The sequence below is a fragment of the Lytechinus pictus genome, unplaced genomic scaffold (assembly GCF_037042905.1).
Source record: "Lytechinus pictus isolate F3 Inbred unplaced genomic scaffold, Lp3.0 scaffold_19, whole genome shotgun sequence".
Taxonomy (NCBI): Eukaryota; Metazoa; Echinodermata; class Echinoidea; order Temnopleuroida; family Toxopneustidae; genus Lytechinus; species Lytechinus pictus.
Genome location: NW_026974140.1, coordinates 4672879 through 4692601, shown reverse-complemented (window position 1 = coordinate 4692601; position 19723 = coordinate 4672879). Strand labels below are relative to the sequence as shown.

The 19723-nt window shown below is 38.7% G+C and overlaps 1 protein-coding gene across 1 annotated transcript; it reads right to left on the bottom strand.

Moving 5' to 3' along the window:
* Nucleotides 1–4313: 4313 nt before the first annotated feature.
* LOC129260025 (long-chain fatty acid transport protein 2-like) lies at nucleotides 4314–14385 on the bottom strand. Its single transcript, XM_054898122.2, has 9 exons — nucleotides 13488–14385; nucleotides 12887–13099; nucleotides 12074–12235; nucleotides 11345–11469; nucleotides 10632–10829; nucleotides 9066–9159; nucleotides 8507–8705; nucleotides 7535–7632; nucleotides 4314–6837 (listed from the first exon to the last, which is right to left on the bottom strand). The coding sequence occupies exons 1-9, from the start codon at nucleotides 13978–13980 to the stop codon at nucleotides 6533–6535; spliced, it is 1887 nt and encodes a 628-aa protein (XP_054754097.2). The 5' UTR covers nucleotides 13981–14385; the 3' UTR covers nucleotides 4314–6532.
* Nucleotides 14386–19723: the final 5338 nt, after the last annotated feature.

The following is a 19723-nucleotide window of genomic DNA, read 5'->3' as shown; positions in this document are numbered from 1 at the left end:
GGATCAAAGTTTTATAAATTAAAATAAGCTGTGACCTGTTGGAATCTATTGGCAAGTTCAAAGTCGGCGGGCGGAACCGGGGGCGGGGACGGGCTTTGCAGACAAAATGTAGGAAAGGGGAAAGGAAAGAAAAGGAAAGGACAGGATAAAGAAGATAAATTATTTATTTATTATTTATTCAAATATATTCATTCAGGATGACAAGATCAGTTAAAAAACTGTTTTACATCATGGTCCTGACATTAAAACATAAATACATGTAAATCAATAATAAATTTAAGATGAGATAAAAATCAAAGCAATATCTAAAAAATTGTGCTTAAAGTGATACAAAGCAATACAAGAAAATTTACAGTATGTTATACAAAGAAAAAAGTAAATGTAATTAACTTTAAGTATTTAACAACGAATTAAAGTACACAATTCAGAGACAAAGTGTATGAATTAATGGTTACAGAACTATATAAAAATCGATAAAAATCAGGATAATAAAAAATATTCAGAAGTTGAACACTGATAAGAGATAGAAATTAAAAAAGTGGTACAATTTACATAAAAGTATGAGAATACATAAAAAATTGTGTTTCATGTATTTATGAAGCAAACTGAATTATAAATAAAAAAATGATACATAATAAATTGTAACGAATTACGACAAAAATATAGGTACTATAAAAAAAAAAAAAAACGATGTTTGGATCGAAGTGTATTTGAACAAAATGGTATATGTAAAATTAACATGAGACTGCATATCGGGGTTTGGGTTACAATTTCTTTCATTAAACAAATTATGAAAGAATGAAACAGAAAAAGGAATAAAAGAAGGAGGAAAAAGGAAGAAAGAACGTGACATGGCAAGCGATGTTTCGAGTTAGCTTATGAAGTATCGACGTAGATAAGTAGTCTACGTGTAGATACCGCCTGTCTGGATACAAAATTATGGGGCAGCTATACACGTACTTCGAGTTCTCAAAGATATTACTCGATCTTCATCCGATATCATTGTCGGTAAATCTTTCATAGAACGCACACAAGTCCTATACTTTCAATCCCAATGTACCCTTTGAAGCACTGACGTACAGATTTTTTGGGGGGGAGGGAGCTTTTTTGGACTATGGACCCCAAAATTGTTCACGACCAAGAAAAAAAGGGAGAGGAAAAGGGTTGAAATGTGACATTATGTTCTGGATAACAAAATGTTAACACTCTATCCCAAAACGAGATATTATTTTGCATTAAAATGTTCAATTTTTTTGCTAGCTCGCTTCGCTCACTCGCATTAAAAAATGAAAGGGTGGAAAGGGAATCCTGTGGCAGGGGGCCGTGGAACGATTTTGAAAGTGGTGGTGGCGTTGGTGTGTGTATGGGTGTGTGTGTAGGGGGATGACTAAGCAGAAAACACAGTCAGGGTAGCATTATTTTCATCAACATGAAAAGCTCCCACAGATAGCAATTTTTAAATTTTGTAAACGTTGAACAAAAAAGAGAGAGACTTAACCCCCCCCCCCCCCACACACACACACACTTATACGACCCCTGTTTCGATATTTTCGACTATCGAAAATTGCCCCTATCAAGATGACCCAAATTGATTAGTGTGCTTGTAATAAGCATATAAATCGATGTTTATTTCAAACACACCTACATTAGACTATTGAATTTTAAATTACTTAGTGTTTTAACCTCGATGGTTGGACTTTGCCCTACGATCGAAAACGTCATTGCCATTAATGTTCACAGCAAAAGAAGCTCGGCATACAAGAATACCTCAATTGAATCACTTCTTTTTTGGGTACTATAATGTTTACTGCTGGGAATAATCAATATAATGTTCACTGCTTGAAACAGTCAATGGTTTTATGCCAACACTATGGTACCAACACAAGCATTATAGATATATGAACCACAAAAGATATCGAAAATATGCGAATATACATGAATTGAGAAAAGAAGGACGAAAACAATATATTGAGAGAAAAGGGTTATAATAAAGAAGGAATTGTGACACTAGAAGTTGATACAGTATGTAGGGGGAAAAGGAATTTAAGAAACATAATTGGTGAAAAATTTCCGAGGAAGCCGTTTGAAGATAGTTGAGAATTTGACGAGAAAGCAATTAAGAAATAGTTGGCATATTCATGTAAAAATATTGAGAGGAAGAAATAGAGAAATATTTAGATTTATTTAGGAAAGTCGAAGACAACCGAATATATTGAGAGAAAGAATCGGCAAAACGTTTTACTGTCGATATTTTTTTTAAATAAACATGATAAAGGGAGCGAAAAAGAGGTGACGAGAATGTATCTGAAAAAATTGTGTAAAGAAAGGGTTTTAGTAGGAGGCTGTATTTGGAGATATGGAGACAATATTTTATGGAAGAATGTGAATGGACGGAAAACAAGTCAACGAAGTCAGATGAAAATGAAGACATTGGCATGATTGAGAGAACGTATGTGAATATAAAAGGGGGTGTACAAAGAAGGAGTAGAAGACCAAGACATCGAGAGGAAGAATTCTAGTCGATAAAGTAAATGAAAGAAGAGAAAAATGTTGTTGTCAAATTTATTAGTTGCTTATTTCCTTGTGTATTCCCATTTTGGCTACCAACTGACGAGTCTTTATCACATGAGGGCGCTATTGCAAATGGTCCTTTGTTTTCATTCATTTTTTTCAATTACGTACAATTCCTTCTTCCTAGTAATTCCTTTTTTTTTCCTTTATATTTATTTTCATTATTATTGTAATTGTCTATATCAGTTTTTTCTTCTTCTTGCTATCGCTGTCCTGTATGCTAATCATTAATTGATAATATCTCACTCATTCTTTCACCACTTTTTAAATCCTGGTTTCATTTTCCTCCCACTTTGATTTGTCTATATATTAGCGATTTTCATTTCTGATATCATCTCCCCTCCGTCTCCCCTCTCAGTCCCCCCACCCACTCTCCCCCTCTATTTCTCTCTTTTTCCCCGGCCCTCTCTATTCTTCATCTATATCTGATTACCTCTCTTTCTCTATCACCAGTGAAACAGTGAAAATATCTCAATGATAGCTTTCTTTCAACCCAGATATGAATCGTGGACCGAAATACGTTCCATTTACGTTTAACCAATCATACAACAAGTTTAAAGCGTTCATGATATTTTTATACTTTTCGATTATTTTCACATGTTATACGTTATAATCGCATAGGATTTATACAACTGTATAATGTGTACATATGTCATGTCAGTCTATTGACTTGGAAGCAAAAGAAATCGGCGCTTTGATGAGCAACTAAGTAAATATTACCAATCGTATTGGTATTGATTCTTTTCTAGAATAAGACTTCAAGATGTTTTACATAAATATAAAAAGATACTTCAAGATGTTCAATGAGGTTGTTTGAAAAATTGAAATTCTCGTACTTTGTTGGGGGTTGTAGTTTTCTAAATCACTTTGAAATATTGTGTTGGTGACCATGGTGACCTATGGAAACGTATTAGTTGGATTATGAGGTATCACTATCAGCCAAGGGCACGTCACAATTTCGGAATTACCAGAAATTCAACACAAGCTCAATGGTTCAGCATTGAGTATAGCTTTTTCATTTATTTGAATATAAGATGAAAGAGCACGGTTGGTTGAATTCCTTGCTCATCTGCATGAGTGCTGGAGATCGAACCCGGCCGGTCTCTCATGTGTCTATTCAGGCGCATTCGGCCTCGGCACGTCCTCAATTGGAGATGCCGTGAGATTTCGCTTTTACTTCGCGGAAACTCTCTACAACGCATTGATTCCTTTAAAAATGCAATTAAAATCACAAAGAGGGTTTTGTCGAAGGTTGGTGGACTGGGACGGCAGATCATCCGAACATTTGCCGCGGAAGAACAATTGCAGATATATCGTTGTCCAGAGTCTCGAGATTCCGATGCTGTCCCGGTCCATCAACTTTCGACAAAAGCCTCTCAGCTCTCCATTGTGATTTGACTTGAATTTTCAAAGGAATTGGTGCGTTGTAGAGAGTTTCCTCATCGGAAATGCGACCGGATTGACAACTCCTTCCCATACCGGTTGCGAATCTTCTAGCTTGCAACATCATGACACAGCCGCGTTTCGATCTTGATAGACTTTCAGGCACGGATCCAGGAGTGGGCCGAGCCGGCCCCGCCCCCCCCCCCCTATTTTTTGGCAACCTGCAGAGAAGTTTACTCTTTACAGGCGCAGATCCAGGAGTGGGCCGAGCCGGCCCCGCCCCCTATTTTTGGCAATCTGCAGAAAAAAGTGTACTCTTTAACTTGATAGAAACAATGAAAACAAAAGAAAGAAAGAGGTCTTTTACCCATGATGTGTAATTTACAGCCTCGTAACGGCCGGCCCGACCCCGAAAGGAAACGAGAAAAAGGTGAGGGGAAGAATTGGAAAACAGACTTTATATAATTTGTTTCGCTCGCGCTTCGCGCTCGCATTACCTGCGTAATGAATCTCACTCAAGAAAATTAAATGGCACTTAATATATCCAGTTCTGACATAAATTTGCACACAATATTTCAGCTCGCACATCAAGCTTTCATTATTTTGTTTGATTTACACAAATTGTTAATATAGACCTAGACTCTATATCAAAAATTTCAGCTCGCGCTGCGCGCTCGCAGTGTTTGATTTGTGAGATACCTATCCTCTTTAGGAATTCTTACCAAAATTTCTCAAAAAGTCCCTTTATCATGTCAGTATATCAAAAATTTAAGATCGCGCTTCGCGCCCGCGTTTAATTGTTTGAGACACACAGCTTGTTTTTTATTTAAATAAAAACGCGCTTAGACTGTCCAGTTTTCAGGTCGGAATATATAAAAAAAAAATCGGGCTTGCGCTTCGCACTCTCATTATTTAATTGGTGATACTTGTATCCTCTTCATTAATCACTAAAAACAGTACCATTTTAGGCCCTTTTCACGTTACTATATTAAAATTTCGGCTCACGCTTCGCACTCGCATTGTTCTGTTGGATACATATCTTATTCACGATTATAGAAACTGCTCAGAATCTTCAGGTCTTTCAGGTCTAAATACATAAAATATTTAAAAAAATGAGCTCGCGCTTCGCACTCGGACCAGTTATTCAGTTAGATGACTGTCCTGTTCATGATTTTAAAAAATGCTTAGAATGTCCAGTTTTCAGTTCGGATTGTCAACAATTTTCAGCTCGCGCTTCGCGCTCGCATTATTTGTTTGGCGATATGTTTATCCTCTTCATTAGTCACTAAAACAGTCCTATAAGTTCCTTTTCACGCTAAGCCTACTATACTAAAAATTTTGGCTCACGCTTCGCGCTCGCATTGTTTAGTTAGATACTTATCTTTGTTCATGATTATAAAAACTGCTCAGAATCTTCAGGTCTAAGGACACGAAATATCAAAGAATTTGAGCTCACGCTTTGCGCTCGCATTATATATCAAGACCACATGAAATACCTTATATCTTGTTCATAACAGTAAAAACTAACAAATACTTAAAACATCAGTCTTTAGTTAGGACTACCCCATGAAAAACCACCCCCCCCCCCTTAAAAAAAAACAGATTATAGCGGCCAATAGAGAAAAATGTTGATGAAAATATTTTTCGGCCCCCCCCCCCCACCCCTATTGGTGAAAGCTGGATCCGCCCCTGACTTTAACATTATCCTTGAATATGATCAATGTTTCAAATGGTCTTTGAATCTTGTGTGTATAAGCACATGTATTTCGATAATTTACCAATTTGGAAACACCTGCATAATTCTTACTTGTTTTGATTGATCGCCTTCGAATAAAATCATGGGCTGTTCTATAGTGACTATCACTTTAAATTTAGACCATAACATATTTTCATTAGAACAAGAAAACGGAGACAAATATTTTTAGGAAGGCCCATTATATAATGGGTCGAGCGTACTTTTTAAAATTGTGCTTAAGAATACATTTAATGGGGAACCAGGAATTTCTTGATCATTTATATATAAACCAACCGTCTAGGATTAGATGCCTTTAGATCCAACAAAATGTTTCATGAAAGAAATTATATTTGGAAGAGAAGATCTGCTTATAAAGAAGACAGAGATATTTAGACAGCTTCTATATATATTTACGATAAGAAAAAAAAACTACAAAAAGGAGAACCAGGATTTTCGTGCATCTACATTCAACAGTTTCATTTAGGCAAGATATCAGTCGAAGAAATGTAAAATTAATATAACTCCTTGTTAGCAAGATATTGATTCGTCATTGGATGTCTTCGAACTTGTCGAGAACAGATGAACACATTTTCATGATAATGGTTTAGTTTTAAAACCCGATGGAGATTAACACTTGCTTTATTATTGATACAAACACCGTGCTAATCTGTTACCATGGTTACCATTAACATGTCAAAATTATATATTCACATCTTCATTGGTGAATATGATTCATGTTTTTAAAGGATTGTAGTGCTCGTCACCACCGATAAGTATTATATTCAAGATACTAGTCTCCATGTTCAAGATTGAATTCAATATTGATATAATAAACATGATGAATTATAACTTTGAATGACCTGCTGTTAACACCTTAATGTGATCATGATTAATTGGTTCATATGTCATCTTTAGCGGGTCAATGATGTAAACTTCTCCGTATCCATCGGGAGCGAACCCCCTCTTCATCAATTCAGTCTTCTTGTGTTTGAATGTACCAGTTAGGTCCATCTCATCGAGCAGTCGGAGAAACTTCGGCCGCGCGTAGTCTGGGAGAGATGAGCTGATGTGCTGATAGAGAGCTGAGAAATCTAAGGTGGCTCCTTTATGTAGAACAATGGATGCCATCCCTGCCCGTCCATCGTGACCTTCAAAGTGAGAATTTTTAATAAAATTATATTCGATTAAAATTAATTGTGCTTACATCGCCAGAGTGATCAGCATCGTCTTTTATTTACTGATCTCTATTGATTATTTTATTGAAGGATCTGACTGACATGATGGTCAGTGAATAAGTGCACTCAGTAATTAATACAGTGACTCGAGGCATTACTTTGTTCCCGACATCTCGGAGACTATTATTTTCAGCGACATGTTTTCGAGACGTCACAACGACTATTTGCAGACTTGGCAGCAACGCGCCGCGCGCGCCTTTCGGGGAAAGTGCTTGTCAACTTTTCTATTGACGTCGCAGAGACGTTTCTGAGAGGTCGCAGCGATTTACACGCAAACTAGCACATACAAAACTTGCTGTTCCTGAGCGAGAGGGCCTTCAGTACACAAGGCATAAGTAGGCTGCAATTCAGACCCTTTGCTCGAGTGAAGCATAGAGCTATTATAGCTCTATGAGTGAAGGGTTTGCCCAGCAGACTAGCCCAGAGTCGGGGTATCAGACGAAATGGGTATAACTGGAAATAGTGACATAGTAAATGGACAGACTGGCAAATACATGTATACCAAAATATATAGTTATACGACGAACTCTGGGGCTAAAACAGAAATGAGACCATTCAGAATCGGACAGTGTGGTATACAATATGACTGTATAGAAGAGCACGGTTTTACCTGGTACATAAACACCATACACATTGGCTTCGACTATTGCTGAAAACAAACCAAGAGCATGAGAAACTTCCAGGGTAGACACATTCTCTCCCTTCCATCTGCAGTATGAAAATAAGTTTAACGTTCCGTGATGAGTCAGCATATAAGCAGGGGCGGATCCAGGATTTCCCAAAAGGAGTGGGGCACATTTTTCCGAGGAAAAATTTGACAAGCAAAAAAAAAAAGGTTTCAAACCAAAAATTAATGATATTTCGTCCCCGAAAAATTTTGACAATAAAAAAAAGTCTTCGCTTTCAAAGGGGGGGGGGGGCACACTTTTGTTTTAATGCCATTAAAAAAATGGTTCTCAAGGGGGGGGGCACGGGCCGGCTGTGCCCCCCCCCCCCTGGATCCGCCAGTGAGCATAAGAATGATGTAAATACGCCTGATCAACATTAATCATAACATCAAATGTGATAATGGGCTGGTTGATGGCAATAATATCAATGATCATGCTCTGTGATTTTAATGTTCAATGAATGAAAATGCATTAAGAATAAACACACCATTTATTATGCGCCATCTATCTCGTAAACTATTACAAGGTGCATTCACATATATACATTATGATGATTGGGATTGAACTGTTGGGGGTGGTGGCAACAGTGTTGCTGTAGTGGTGGTGACGGCAGTGGTGGTAGAGATGATGGTTGTGATGGTGGCGGTAATGGTGATTGCGTTGGTGGTAGTGGTAGTTGTGTATACTTAGACACTGGTGGTGGTGGTGGTGGTGCATGGTGAGGGTTGTTTCGGTGGTGGTGGTGATTGGGTTGGGTTGGTTGTAATGGTGTTGTGAATAGTCGTGGGGATTCTGATGGTAATAATGGTAGTGGTGATAAAGCATGGAGGTGACGACAGTGATGATGGTGACGACGACAATGACGATGGATGGCGATGATGATGATGACGACAACGCGATTACACCATTCTTACCTGAATGTATCTCCAAGACGATCAATAAAGTAAATGTAATCATCGACATCTATCTTGACGAGATCTCCAGTATTGAAATATGAATCTCCTTTCGTCTTCACGTCACTCACAATCTTCTTCCGGGTCATGTCTTCCGGTCCACGATATCCAGCGAATGCTGCTTGCTCTGTGATCTGAAAGAGCATCAAGCCTATCGAGCCTGTGGTGGATAATGAAGTATGCATGTCATCATTTTAAAATTAAATAAAATAAAAAAAATAAAAGAAATAAAATATAACATCGCGAAATTAATCTGAAGAAATTAATAGAGGAACGGTAAATCCAGAATTATACAGTTTTTAAGCAAATGTATCTTTGGTAACGGCATAGTTCGTCACAATCAAATTAAAACGCTCCATGTGTATTTTGTGGCATATATGCAAACTTTCTCTAGTCCTATCTCATTCAAACATTATTTAAAAACAATATCGGTCATAAAGTAGTGCCTGGTTACTGCCAAGATAATATTCTTATTTCAATATTGAGCGGGTGTGACCGGAGGTGGTATATATAGTCTTACCACGAGGCAGCTGAATGCATAGACCGTCTCGACCACGTTTTGGTTCTCCAGTCTCGGTGTCACAATCAACGATTTCTACGTTGCCCACATTCCTCTGTCACGTGACCAAAAGAAGAAAAAAAATCGTTTATTTTTTGTTAAACTTGTTTATATGGACACTACCTCTGTCACGTGACCAAAATGAAAAAAAAATCTAATAAAATGTCTAATAATTCGGTTTTTTTTTGTTAAACTTGCTTTCATGCATACATTTCTTGGCTTGTTTACAATATATTCTATGTTCCGACGTATTAAGGGTTGCTCATGACAAGCTGACGACAGTCACTTTGATCAATTTCTGACCTAAGGAATTAAAAAACTTACACTGTTTAAGGGACCATTCCACAGAGAGCAAGACCGTTGAAAGACCTTTCAAAGACCATGAATTTTGGTCGATCTTACAGAGGTCTCTCAATGAACCTACAATGGTCTTTGAGGTCTTACACGAGTCCTGACCAATCTTTCAGCGGTCTTCGTGGTCTTCATGGGCTCCAAAACTTTTTGAAACGGTTCAAAACAGTCTTACAACGGTCTTGCAAGAAAATGGTCTTTCAGCGGTCTTTCAGCAGTCTTTCAGCGGTCTTTCAGCAGTCTTTCGATGAACTTTCAAAGGTCTTCATAGTCTTTCAATGATCTTTTGGCAGTCTCTCAAGATTTTCGCAGAGATCACTGTAAGACTCTTGAGAGATCATTGAAAGATCATTGAAAGACCATTGAAAGACCAGGCAAAGTCCATGGAAAGAATTCTGAAAGATCACTTGTTGCATAAAAGATCTCTGAAAGACCATTGAAAGATCTCTGTAAGACTACTCTAAGACCAGTAAGACAAGAAATATCCATCAGTCTTTCAGAGTTCTTTGAGGGGTCTTTCTGAGCCATTCCACAGAAATGACAAATTTCAGTGATCTTGAAGACCGCTGTAAGACCTCATCAATTTTAAGTCTTTCAGTGGTCTTTCAACGGTCTCCGTTCTGTGGAATGGGGGCCTTAGATAGAACATACGGCAACAATATAAAGGTCTGTAGAATATCAATTTTTTCTTTAAAAATTGATAAAAAATGACATGACTTAGAGGAACACGAGAAGAAGATATGAAGTAATCAGTATTTTTTAGCAAAACTTTGGAGGAGAAAGATCAAAGAAATAATCAGGAAAAGAGGTTGCTTTTAGGTTGTGTTACCATATCCGTTTATTTTCATTCAAAGATATTTTTAAAAGTCTCTTCGGGTGCTCTTAACCCCTCCCGGCCCTTCTCTTTCTCCCCATGCTCCCTTTAGGCCTACACTTGTGGCGCCGCATCCTATTTTCAATTGAATATATGAATATCAAAAAGGCACAAGTCCGTAGGAGGTCATTTCGAGAAAATCGAAATAAAAAACTTGATATTTTTTTAAACTTGGGCAATTAAAGTATATTTGGCCAAAAGACATCAGAGAACACTATAAAACAAATTTAAGTGTACATTCTATTATGACGTAGACCTAGTTCAACAAATGCTAAGTACATACCGTATCATGATAGTTATACCTTTAAAAGCCAGGAGTATCTTCCCATACTCCCAACGTGGTCATCTGTATTGAGGAAAGCGAAGTTGGCTTCGGTGGCGCCGTAGAACTCGAAAATCTGTTGGATGTTGAACCTTGCTTTGAACTCCCTCCAGATATCGGGTCTTAGACCGTTACCTATCGCCCTCACCGGTCGAGGGTAGACACCATCGTTCTCTTTCTTCACGTACAAACAAAGAACAAAATCACACAAATTACCAAAACAATAATATGCATTAAAAATACATGATTAAATATAAACTGGATAAAGTGATGTGAATCAGCATTCTTGGTTTTATAATGATAAAGTACTGTATAAGAGTATTTGTGATCATGATAAATTTTCATTATAATTATATAGCAGGTTTATTGCTTGGTTAACGTTGTAAACGGACGTCGCCTATAACTACATATATAATCCGGCGATAAATACCTCGTAAATAGCATAATCATTGTTTCTGTATCGATTTTATCTTACATTTAATTCATCGAACTAACTCTTCTCGCCTCCCAAAGCCCAAGCGTTGATTACGGAAGGGGGTAACTGAGAGCCCCTCACGACATTTTTTCTTTGGGTGAATTATTTTCAAGTGCATGCCCCCCCCTTCTGATAAATCCTGGATCTGCCCCCGTCAAAGCCTGCCTGCCTCCCACTCACCGGGCCCCATTCCTCTCTTAATTTTATCATTGTCTTACCTGAGGTTGGGCAAGGAGATATCTGCATATCTCCCCGATGTATTGGAAGATGGTTACTCGAAACCTCCTGACGTCATCCCAAAAGTGTGATGCCGAAAACTTCCGTGCTATTGCAAGGGTGGCACCTGGTAAATTAAGACAATGACAGTGTGATCAGGTGATAGAGATTAATGTTTTGTGTATACTAACATTCCTGATCGAAAAGACGTGGAAGCCAGCCAATGGATGTCGCTCTGTAATTGCGCATGTGCAGGATATACCAAGGTGATTTTTCATAACATGCAATGTCTGAATCTGCTAGGGATGGGGCGGCTTATTTAAGTCGATTGTTAGAGTATGGCTCAGGCTACCCACAAGAAGCGATGCTTACATTTTTTCATTAATGACTATCTAGAGAGTCAACCTCTAAAATCATTTTAAATCGGTCAATATAAGTAATTTTATTTCACATATTTTTCAAAAGTAACATTTCCAGGAAATTATACATGGTGTTAAAACACCATTGTACACGAGAAAAGAGATGAGGACACAATAGCATATATTTGCCCATCCTTACTCAGCCCCCCCCCCCCCCCCACCCCGGGGGCGCTTATCTTGTCCGTGGCTCAAGGTTTGTTATTTATCAACATGACTACTAACAAAATGTGATATCAATAACATTATGAATAACATCATAAAAGTCCATATGGCGTATTTTGGCGGGCACCACTTCGCCTATATTTTTTTTACCGTGGTAAAGACTCCCTGACACTGCCATGAGTAGAGCTGCTGAATGGTAGATTGGTAAGGCTATATAATGAACATCATCCGGTGTTAGACCGGTGTTGACATGATAGAAGAGGGCAGCAGCTAGGGGCTTGTTATGACCGATGACGGCAGGCTTAGGCATTCCTGAATTTAAGGGGAATAAAAGAATAGGAATATTCCATAGTTAATATAAACACAATTATATCGCGTTTCAAGTTCACTAATCATGCGCAGTTGATGGAGGACCCATCGTTAATAATTTCTTATTGATAGTGTTTTGCCATATTTTACTCTCTAAATACCCTTAACTGCGCGTCATTTTTGTTTGTATTCAAAGTCAGATATCTTAATGAGTTTCTTCTGCAACAGGCCTGTCATGTTGTATTGCTGCGTTGAACATAATTCAGAAGATATGAAATATTTTTTTACACAAAGAGATGGCGACTTTGTAAGTCGAAAGGGCAATGTAAGGTATCTCACTACATAAACTTCTAAAAACATATATTTCTCCATGGTAACCTGGTAAGATACACCCCGGATAAGATCATCTTGCCAATATGATAATTACATTTTAGAAGTGTGCAGTATTAGCAATGAAGATACCAGTTCTAGAAAACGATCTTCGTCTAAAGTGCGGTTATTGTTTCCAAAAAGTGTTTGATAAGTAGAGTAATATAATGGTGCAATATTATGACAACCCATACATAAACACCCCCTTGCCCCCCCCCCCCCCATATTTCATTGACTAAAATAAAGAGACCATAAAAATTCAAAATAACTTAAAAAGACATTCACCTGTTGTTCCAGATGTAAATATATAAGAAACGACATCTGAGAGACCAGTGATTGGTACAGTGGGGAGGTGTTCTCCAGACATGGTTGATATCTCCATGGTAACCACATCATCGGGTGGTAGGAGACCAGGTATGCGAGTATCATTGATCATCCACAAACCCATATTCAGATCTCGTAGGGCATCTTTGATGTCGATGATCGCATCTAGAAACTCTATGGATCAAAATGGAAGCTGGATTTAATGTGGGAAATCACATAAGGATTTTTTGTGTGTGTTATTTTTCTGTTCTACGATTGCAGAAGACCTACGGCCGCCCAACATGACTCGAATTTACTGGTGATTAAACTATTTCTAAGAATAGATACTACCTGCAAAAATTATTTACTGAGATGGTATACACATTGAAAGGGTGGTCGCTTGGACCCGCTCTATAGTGTAGAATCGTTTTTCACGTTGAGCAATAGGCCTATTATTCTCTCTCATGTCAATTTATTGAAATTGAGACGTTTAGATTTGCTGAAGCTTTCAATTAAAAAAAACCATTGGAATGTGGATAAAACAATTACATCCGAGTGTTTTATAATCCAAAATATATCATACCTGAACCGAAGATGATGTATTTTGCGTAGCTTGATTTAATACAGTGTAGGAGAGCCTGTCCTTTTAGATTGTTGTTGATCATACTTGATATGATACCCTTCTTTTGCAACCCTAACCAAGTCCAAACGATAGTAGGTCCATTGTGTAATAGAACACACACCGCGTCTCCTTTCTTCAAGCTGGGATCCGAACCTAGGACCCACCGAGCTGTGCGGTTCACATTAGCAGCCACCTCTCCATAGGTGTACGTCTCATTCTCAAATAAAATACAGGGATGGTTGGGTTGTTTCCTGGCATGTTCTTCGAAGAAGTGGAGAATAGAGAGCTTCGAGTTCTGGCAGTGCTCCATCATTTTGAAGTAGACTTTTAACTTTCGGTAAAAATCTATGTCGGTCCATAGCTGAGGGTATTTCCACCGAAGCCACGCGTAACCTGGAGGTATGGAAACACCTGCAACTAGAGCGGCTTTCTGAATAGTATTCCACGACGGCATTTTAGATATCAAATTCCGTCTTTTGTGAAATGAAATAAAATTGAAATCGCATATCACTGCTGAAACGCAAAAGTGATCGTCATATAATAAAGCTACTGTTTTGAAGATACATATAATTCTCTCCAGTGTACGATTGTCAGACAACGATATATGAACATTCAACTCACCTAAAGTGGTAAACAAATATGGACTTCGATCAATCTGACCCGTTCAAAGGGCCTACGCTGAATCCCGGGGGGGGGGGGCACTCGACCAAAAAAGTGGGAGGGGTGTGCCGCGGACGAGACAAAAAACGGGGGCCTTGGAGCGGGCTTATTGTTAAAAGGAGGGTCCTCGGAACGGGCTTCGGAACTACAATTTTGTGAAAACGGGGGTCCTTGGAACGGATCGCCAGCGTGCGAGTACGTGCGTATGCACCCCTATGGAACGGGCATGCGTGCATGATGCAGCTAGCGCGGCCTCCGCCGGGTGCGCTAGCGCAGAGCGCAGAGACGATGGTCGGACAGCGCTCGGCGGCCGCTTTTCACCAAAATTGCAGCAGATCAATGCGACCGGAACGGCGTAACGAAAAATATGCGAAGCTTTAATTTGGAGCGGATTTCTTTTTTTTTTTTTCGATAAGAACAAAGTGCTATGCCTTGGAGCGGCTTTCTTTGTTTTTTGTCTCAATAAGACAAAAATGCTATGCCTTGGAACGGAAATTTGGGTGTAAAAATGGGGGTCCCCTCCGCGGCACATACCCACTATGCATTATATACTGAGTGCCCCCCCCCCCGGGCGCTGAATCGCGTTGTCACTCTGTTTTTTGTTTTTTTTTGCTTATTCACTGACTGCATGGTCCAGTGTGAATGATGTCTACAAGATAATTTAAAAATAAAAATCGTTCTTACATTCAGAAAGGCGATCGAGGGGTGGTCCCTATACCCCATCCCCACCACCATAAAAAAAAAAAACAATCCAAAGATGTTCTTTTTTAAAATATGTTTTCTTTTTATTCCGTCATATTAAATTTGCCACAGGTTCTAAAAATTTCTATGGAAAACGCTTTCTTGGTAACTTTTTTCGCTCTGCTCATGGACTTAGCTAGGTTCATGCACTGCTCCAAACGTTTTTTTTTTCATACCCTCTGATTGACGCAGTTAACTCGATTGTCCATTAAAATCCAACCCCCGTTCCCCTTCTTTTAGCAAGCTAATTGTTGGCACCCTATGTGGCGACTGCTTCTGGAATCATAAGTATTAAACGTGTTCATCTTCTTCATTCAAGATTTACAACCGTTCTCAGGACTTGTTTGTTGTATAAAAGTATTTTCATTGTGTCAATTTTATTTGAAAGGACAAGCAGTGCTCAATTCAATATCATTATGAATAAACGTCTGGTGAGTGTATAGCAGTGGTGTAGCTACGGGGGGGGCCTGGGGGGCACGTGCCCCCTGAGATTTGGTGTGCCCCCCAGGTGCCCCCCCCCCCCTGAAAAAAAATGGCAGAGCAACAACAAAAAAGGGAGAAAGAAGAAAAAAAAAAAAAGACAGAAGAAAAAAAAGAAGAGGAAAATAAGAGGAGGAAGACGATTGAATGAAATACTGTGAGGGAAAGACTTGCAAAAAAAATCTTTCATGTTACCATATAAAAATTTTGCTTGCGCTTCGCGCCAGAATTGCCTGTTCGATGAGATTCATATCTTGCTCAATAGGCTGATATGGAGCAAGTTTTGAAGTTTTTTTTATTTTTTTTATTTAAGTTTTTATTAAAATAAATCATAACAATCACAATATTTACAAATGATTAGTATGATAAAAAGCATAAAATCATAAAACATTACAATAAAAAAGGCAGATATAAGATTATAATTATCTTAAAGTTTTCAAGAGGGAAGCGCCGAGATAGAAACAAAAAAGACCGCCCTAAAGAAAAGTAGAACAGAAGCCAAAATAAAGAAATCGGACTAGAATGAGGACAAGCAGCTGAAGGATCCCCCGCCCCAATTCCCTCTCTCTCCCCCTCTCTCTCCCTCTCCCCCTCACTCTCCCTCTCACTTTCCCTTCACTCGTACACACGTAAATAGAACCTTATCCTCGTACAAATACAAATATCTTTGCCCCCCATCATGCATACGACACACACACACGCTAACCCTCAGCCACATCCCCGGGGGGGGCACTCGACCAAAAAAGTGGTAGGGGTGTGCCGCGGGCGAGACAAAAAACGGGGGCCTTGGAGCGGGCTTATTGTAAAAAGGAGGGTCCTCGGAACGGGCTTCGGAACTACAATTTTGTGAAAACGGGGGTCCTTGGAACGGATCGCCAGCGTGCGAGTACGTGCGTATGTACCCCTATGGAACGGGCATGCGCTATGCGTGCATGATGCAGCTATACGCGGCCTCCGCTGGGTGCGCTAGCGCAGAGACGATGGTCGGACAGCGCTCGGCGGCCGCTTTTCACCAAAATTGCAGCAGATCAATGCGACCGGAACGGCGTAACGAAAAATATGCGAAGCTTTGGAGCGGATTTCTTTTTTTTTTTTTTCTCGATAAGAACAAAGTGCTATGCCTTGGAGCGGCTTTCTTTGTTTTTTGTCTCGATAAGACAAAAATGCTATGCCTCGGAACGAAAATTTGAGTGTGAAAATGGGGGTCCCCTCCGCGGCACATACCCACTATGCATTATATACTGAGTGCCCCCCCCCCCCGGGGCCACATCGCTCCATCCAGGGACGTGACCCTCTCACGTCCCTGCTCCATCCTAGTCTGCTATACAGACTCTGAATGACTCGTGAGGTGGGATCTGCTGGTTTGCGAAGCAAACCAGCCTGAAAGGGCGAGCGAAGCGAGCCATTTCAGCCTCAGTAGACCTAGTCTGCTATGCAGACTCGTTGAATCAGCTGAGGTACACACACTGCAGATGTGGGTCTACATTTGTAGACTAGCTCCATCCAATCCAAGATCCTGCCAAATATGGACCATCAATTTCATAAATTTGGAAACACTTTGCAAGTTCGAGAAAAATGTCAGGGGGTCAAACACTCTCCAGAATACGTTTGCATAAATTAAGTCTCGGAGGTCGCCCTTGGCTGCTATGCTTCAAGCATATATTTGCTTATATAGTTTGCCTCTGCATTTTACTTATTATATATATTTTTCATATATTGTATTTATGTCTTTCTCCAGTCACTACATATAAGATTGTCACTTGGTTATGTACTTTATGCTATATTATGATTATGTCTCAAGCATTGTAAATTTGTTTTGTATCTATTCCAATAAATGCAGAAAATCCTTCCAAAAAAAGTACATACATGTATGTGTATAATAAACGGACGAATCAAGCAGTACATTCTTACATCGTACTATGCATTGAAAGATAACAGTTCAAAGATAAACAGGTTTTCTTCATATAAAAATAATGTACACACAAATAATCACTATATTATAATACAGTGGCAGTATGAATTTTAACTTAGAGATTATTAGGTAAGGGGAACAATATAGGTACCAGCAATCTGTAAAAAAATCAGAATCAGAATCGTGGGTCACAGGAATAAATACAGAGTTGGCATGGACAATTCTACAAGAAAATTCTGTAATTTAGAGGAAATAATGGAGCATGGTCACTATAGCTGTAAAGTATGCAAGTTTTGAAGTCAATATACAAAACATATTTTAGCTCGGACATCGAGCTTTCATTATTTTTTTTTCATTTACAAATTTAAGTGCTCTGTAAAATGTCAGTTTTATGGTCTACATATCAGCATTTAAAGCTCACGCTGCGTGGTCACATTGTTTGATTTGCCAAGTTCATATTGTCTACGTGTATTCCATAATGTTCCATTAAACAAATGTATTCAAAATGCCCAGATTCTAGGTCTAAATCTAAAACATGCGCGATAGCCTGCATGTTCTTTATTTAAAATGTACTTATACATTATCCAGTTTCACATCAGAATATCAATAATTGTCTGCTCACGCTTCACAATCGATCGCATTATTAATGTTACCCAATTAACTATATCCTATATTTATGATCAATTTACAAAATATGAATAGAGTGTCCCGCTTTTGGGTCTAAAATCTCAATTTTCTTCCTCTCGCGCTTCGCGCTCGCATCAATTGTTTAGTTACATACCTAATCCATTTATTAATACAAAAAGTGCTTAGAATGACCATTTTTAGGTCGGAATGTCAAAAACATTTGCTCGCGCTTCGCGCTCGCATTATTGAAATATAGGTTACAATAGGTTTACAATTCCGAAGGTTCTTTATTCCGAAGGTTCGTAATTCCGAAACACGTAAATTGCCTATACCTCGATGTTTGTTAATCCAAAAACGTAAAAGGGTTCCTTAATCCGAACATTTGTGGCGTTATTCCGAAGGTTCGTTATTCCGAAGGTTCGATAATCCGAAAACGAAATAAGGTTCGTTGTTCCGAAGGTTCGTTCATCCGAAAACGAAATAAGGTTCGTTGTTCCGAAGGTTCGTTAGTCCGAAAACAAAATTACGTTCGTTAATCATTTCGTTTTCGGACTAACGAACCTTCGGAATTACGAACCTCATTTCGTTTTCGGATTAACGAACCTTCGGAATTACGAACCTCACTTCGTTTTCGGACTAACGAACCTTCGGAATTACGAACCTCATTTCTTTTTCGGACTAACGAACCTTCGGAATTACGAACCTTCGGAAATACAAACCTTCGGAATAACGAACCTTCGGAATATCCGAACCTTCGGAATAACGAAGCTTTGGAATTACGAATGTATGCGGAAATATATACCGTCTTCGTGGGTAACTGTATAAGCAGTCCTTAACAGGTCCCTTTTCGATAATGCTAGAACAGTTAATAAAAATTTCTGCTCGCGCTTGGCGTTCGCAGTAACCATCTAGTTACATACGAATCTTGTTCAGGATCACACATAACATTGCCCAGAATATCAAATTTTCACGACAAAATACATGAAAGTATTTATAAGGCTTATGAGATTATTTCATGTTTATGTTGTTTTATAAGAATTAAAACTAAGAAGTGACTGATCAGGGAAAATATAGGCGAAGATAATTTCGGGCACCGTCCCCTATTGGCGAAAGTCGGATCCGCCCTCGTGACACATACACACACACACCGGAAAAAATGGTGCCCCCTGTTGCACCCACAAATGTAATAACACTTTACCCACAAATGTAATAACGCCCACAAATGTAATAACACTTTACCCACAAATGTAATAATTTTTGATCGCCCACAAATGTAATAATGACTTTACCCACAAATGTAATAAATTTGAAGGGATTTTTGGCGAATCCAATCTAAACTGAAATCCTATAGTAATGCGTTCATATAGCACAAAAGTGTAAAGTCTTTTTTCCAGACCCGATTAATTCAAAAATTATAATATGATTTAAAGTCTTTTTTCCAGACCTGGTTGTTTCAAAAATTATAATATAAGTCCAAAGTCTTTTTTTTCCAGACACGGTTATTTAAAAAAATATAAAATAAATCCAAACTAGGATACGATAATGATATTCCAGTGGAATGAAAATGAGAATCGAGCTTAGTCTTTTCTCCAGACCCAGTTAATTAAAACTGATGGAATTAATATCTTTGTTGTTGTTTGAACTTACACGATGCGTTTTGTGAATATATGCGCTAAGAGTAAATTGAGAATCAAGCGTAGTCTTTCTCCACACCCGGTTACTTAAAACTAAAAACTACATCCTTATAGTAATGCGTCCATATAGCACAAAAGTGCAA

Bases quoted from the DNA above. Each gene is read 5' to 3' on its own strand.
- LOC129260025 (XM_054898122.2), bottom strand. From the start codon at position 13,980: ATGCCGTCGTGGAATACTATTCAGAAAGCCGCTCTAGTTGCAGGTGTT. The intron at 12,236-12,886 runs GTGAATGTCTTT...CCTTAAATTCAG, and splicing joins ATTTACATCTGGAACAACAG to GAATGCCTAAGCCTGCCGTC. The intron at 8,706-9,065 runs GTAAGACTATAT...TATCCACCACAG, and splicing joins ATGCATTCAGCTGCCTCGTG to GCTCGATAGGCTTGATGCTC.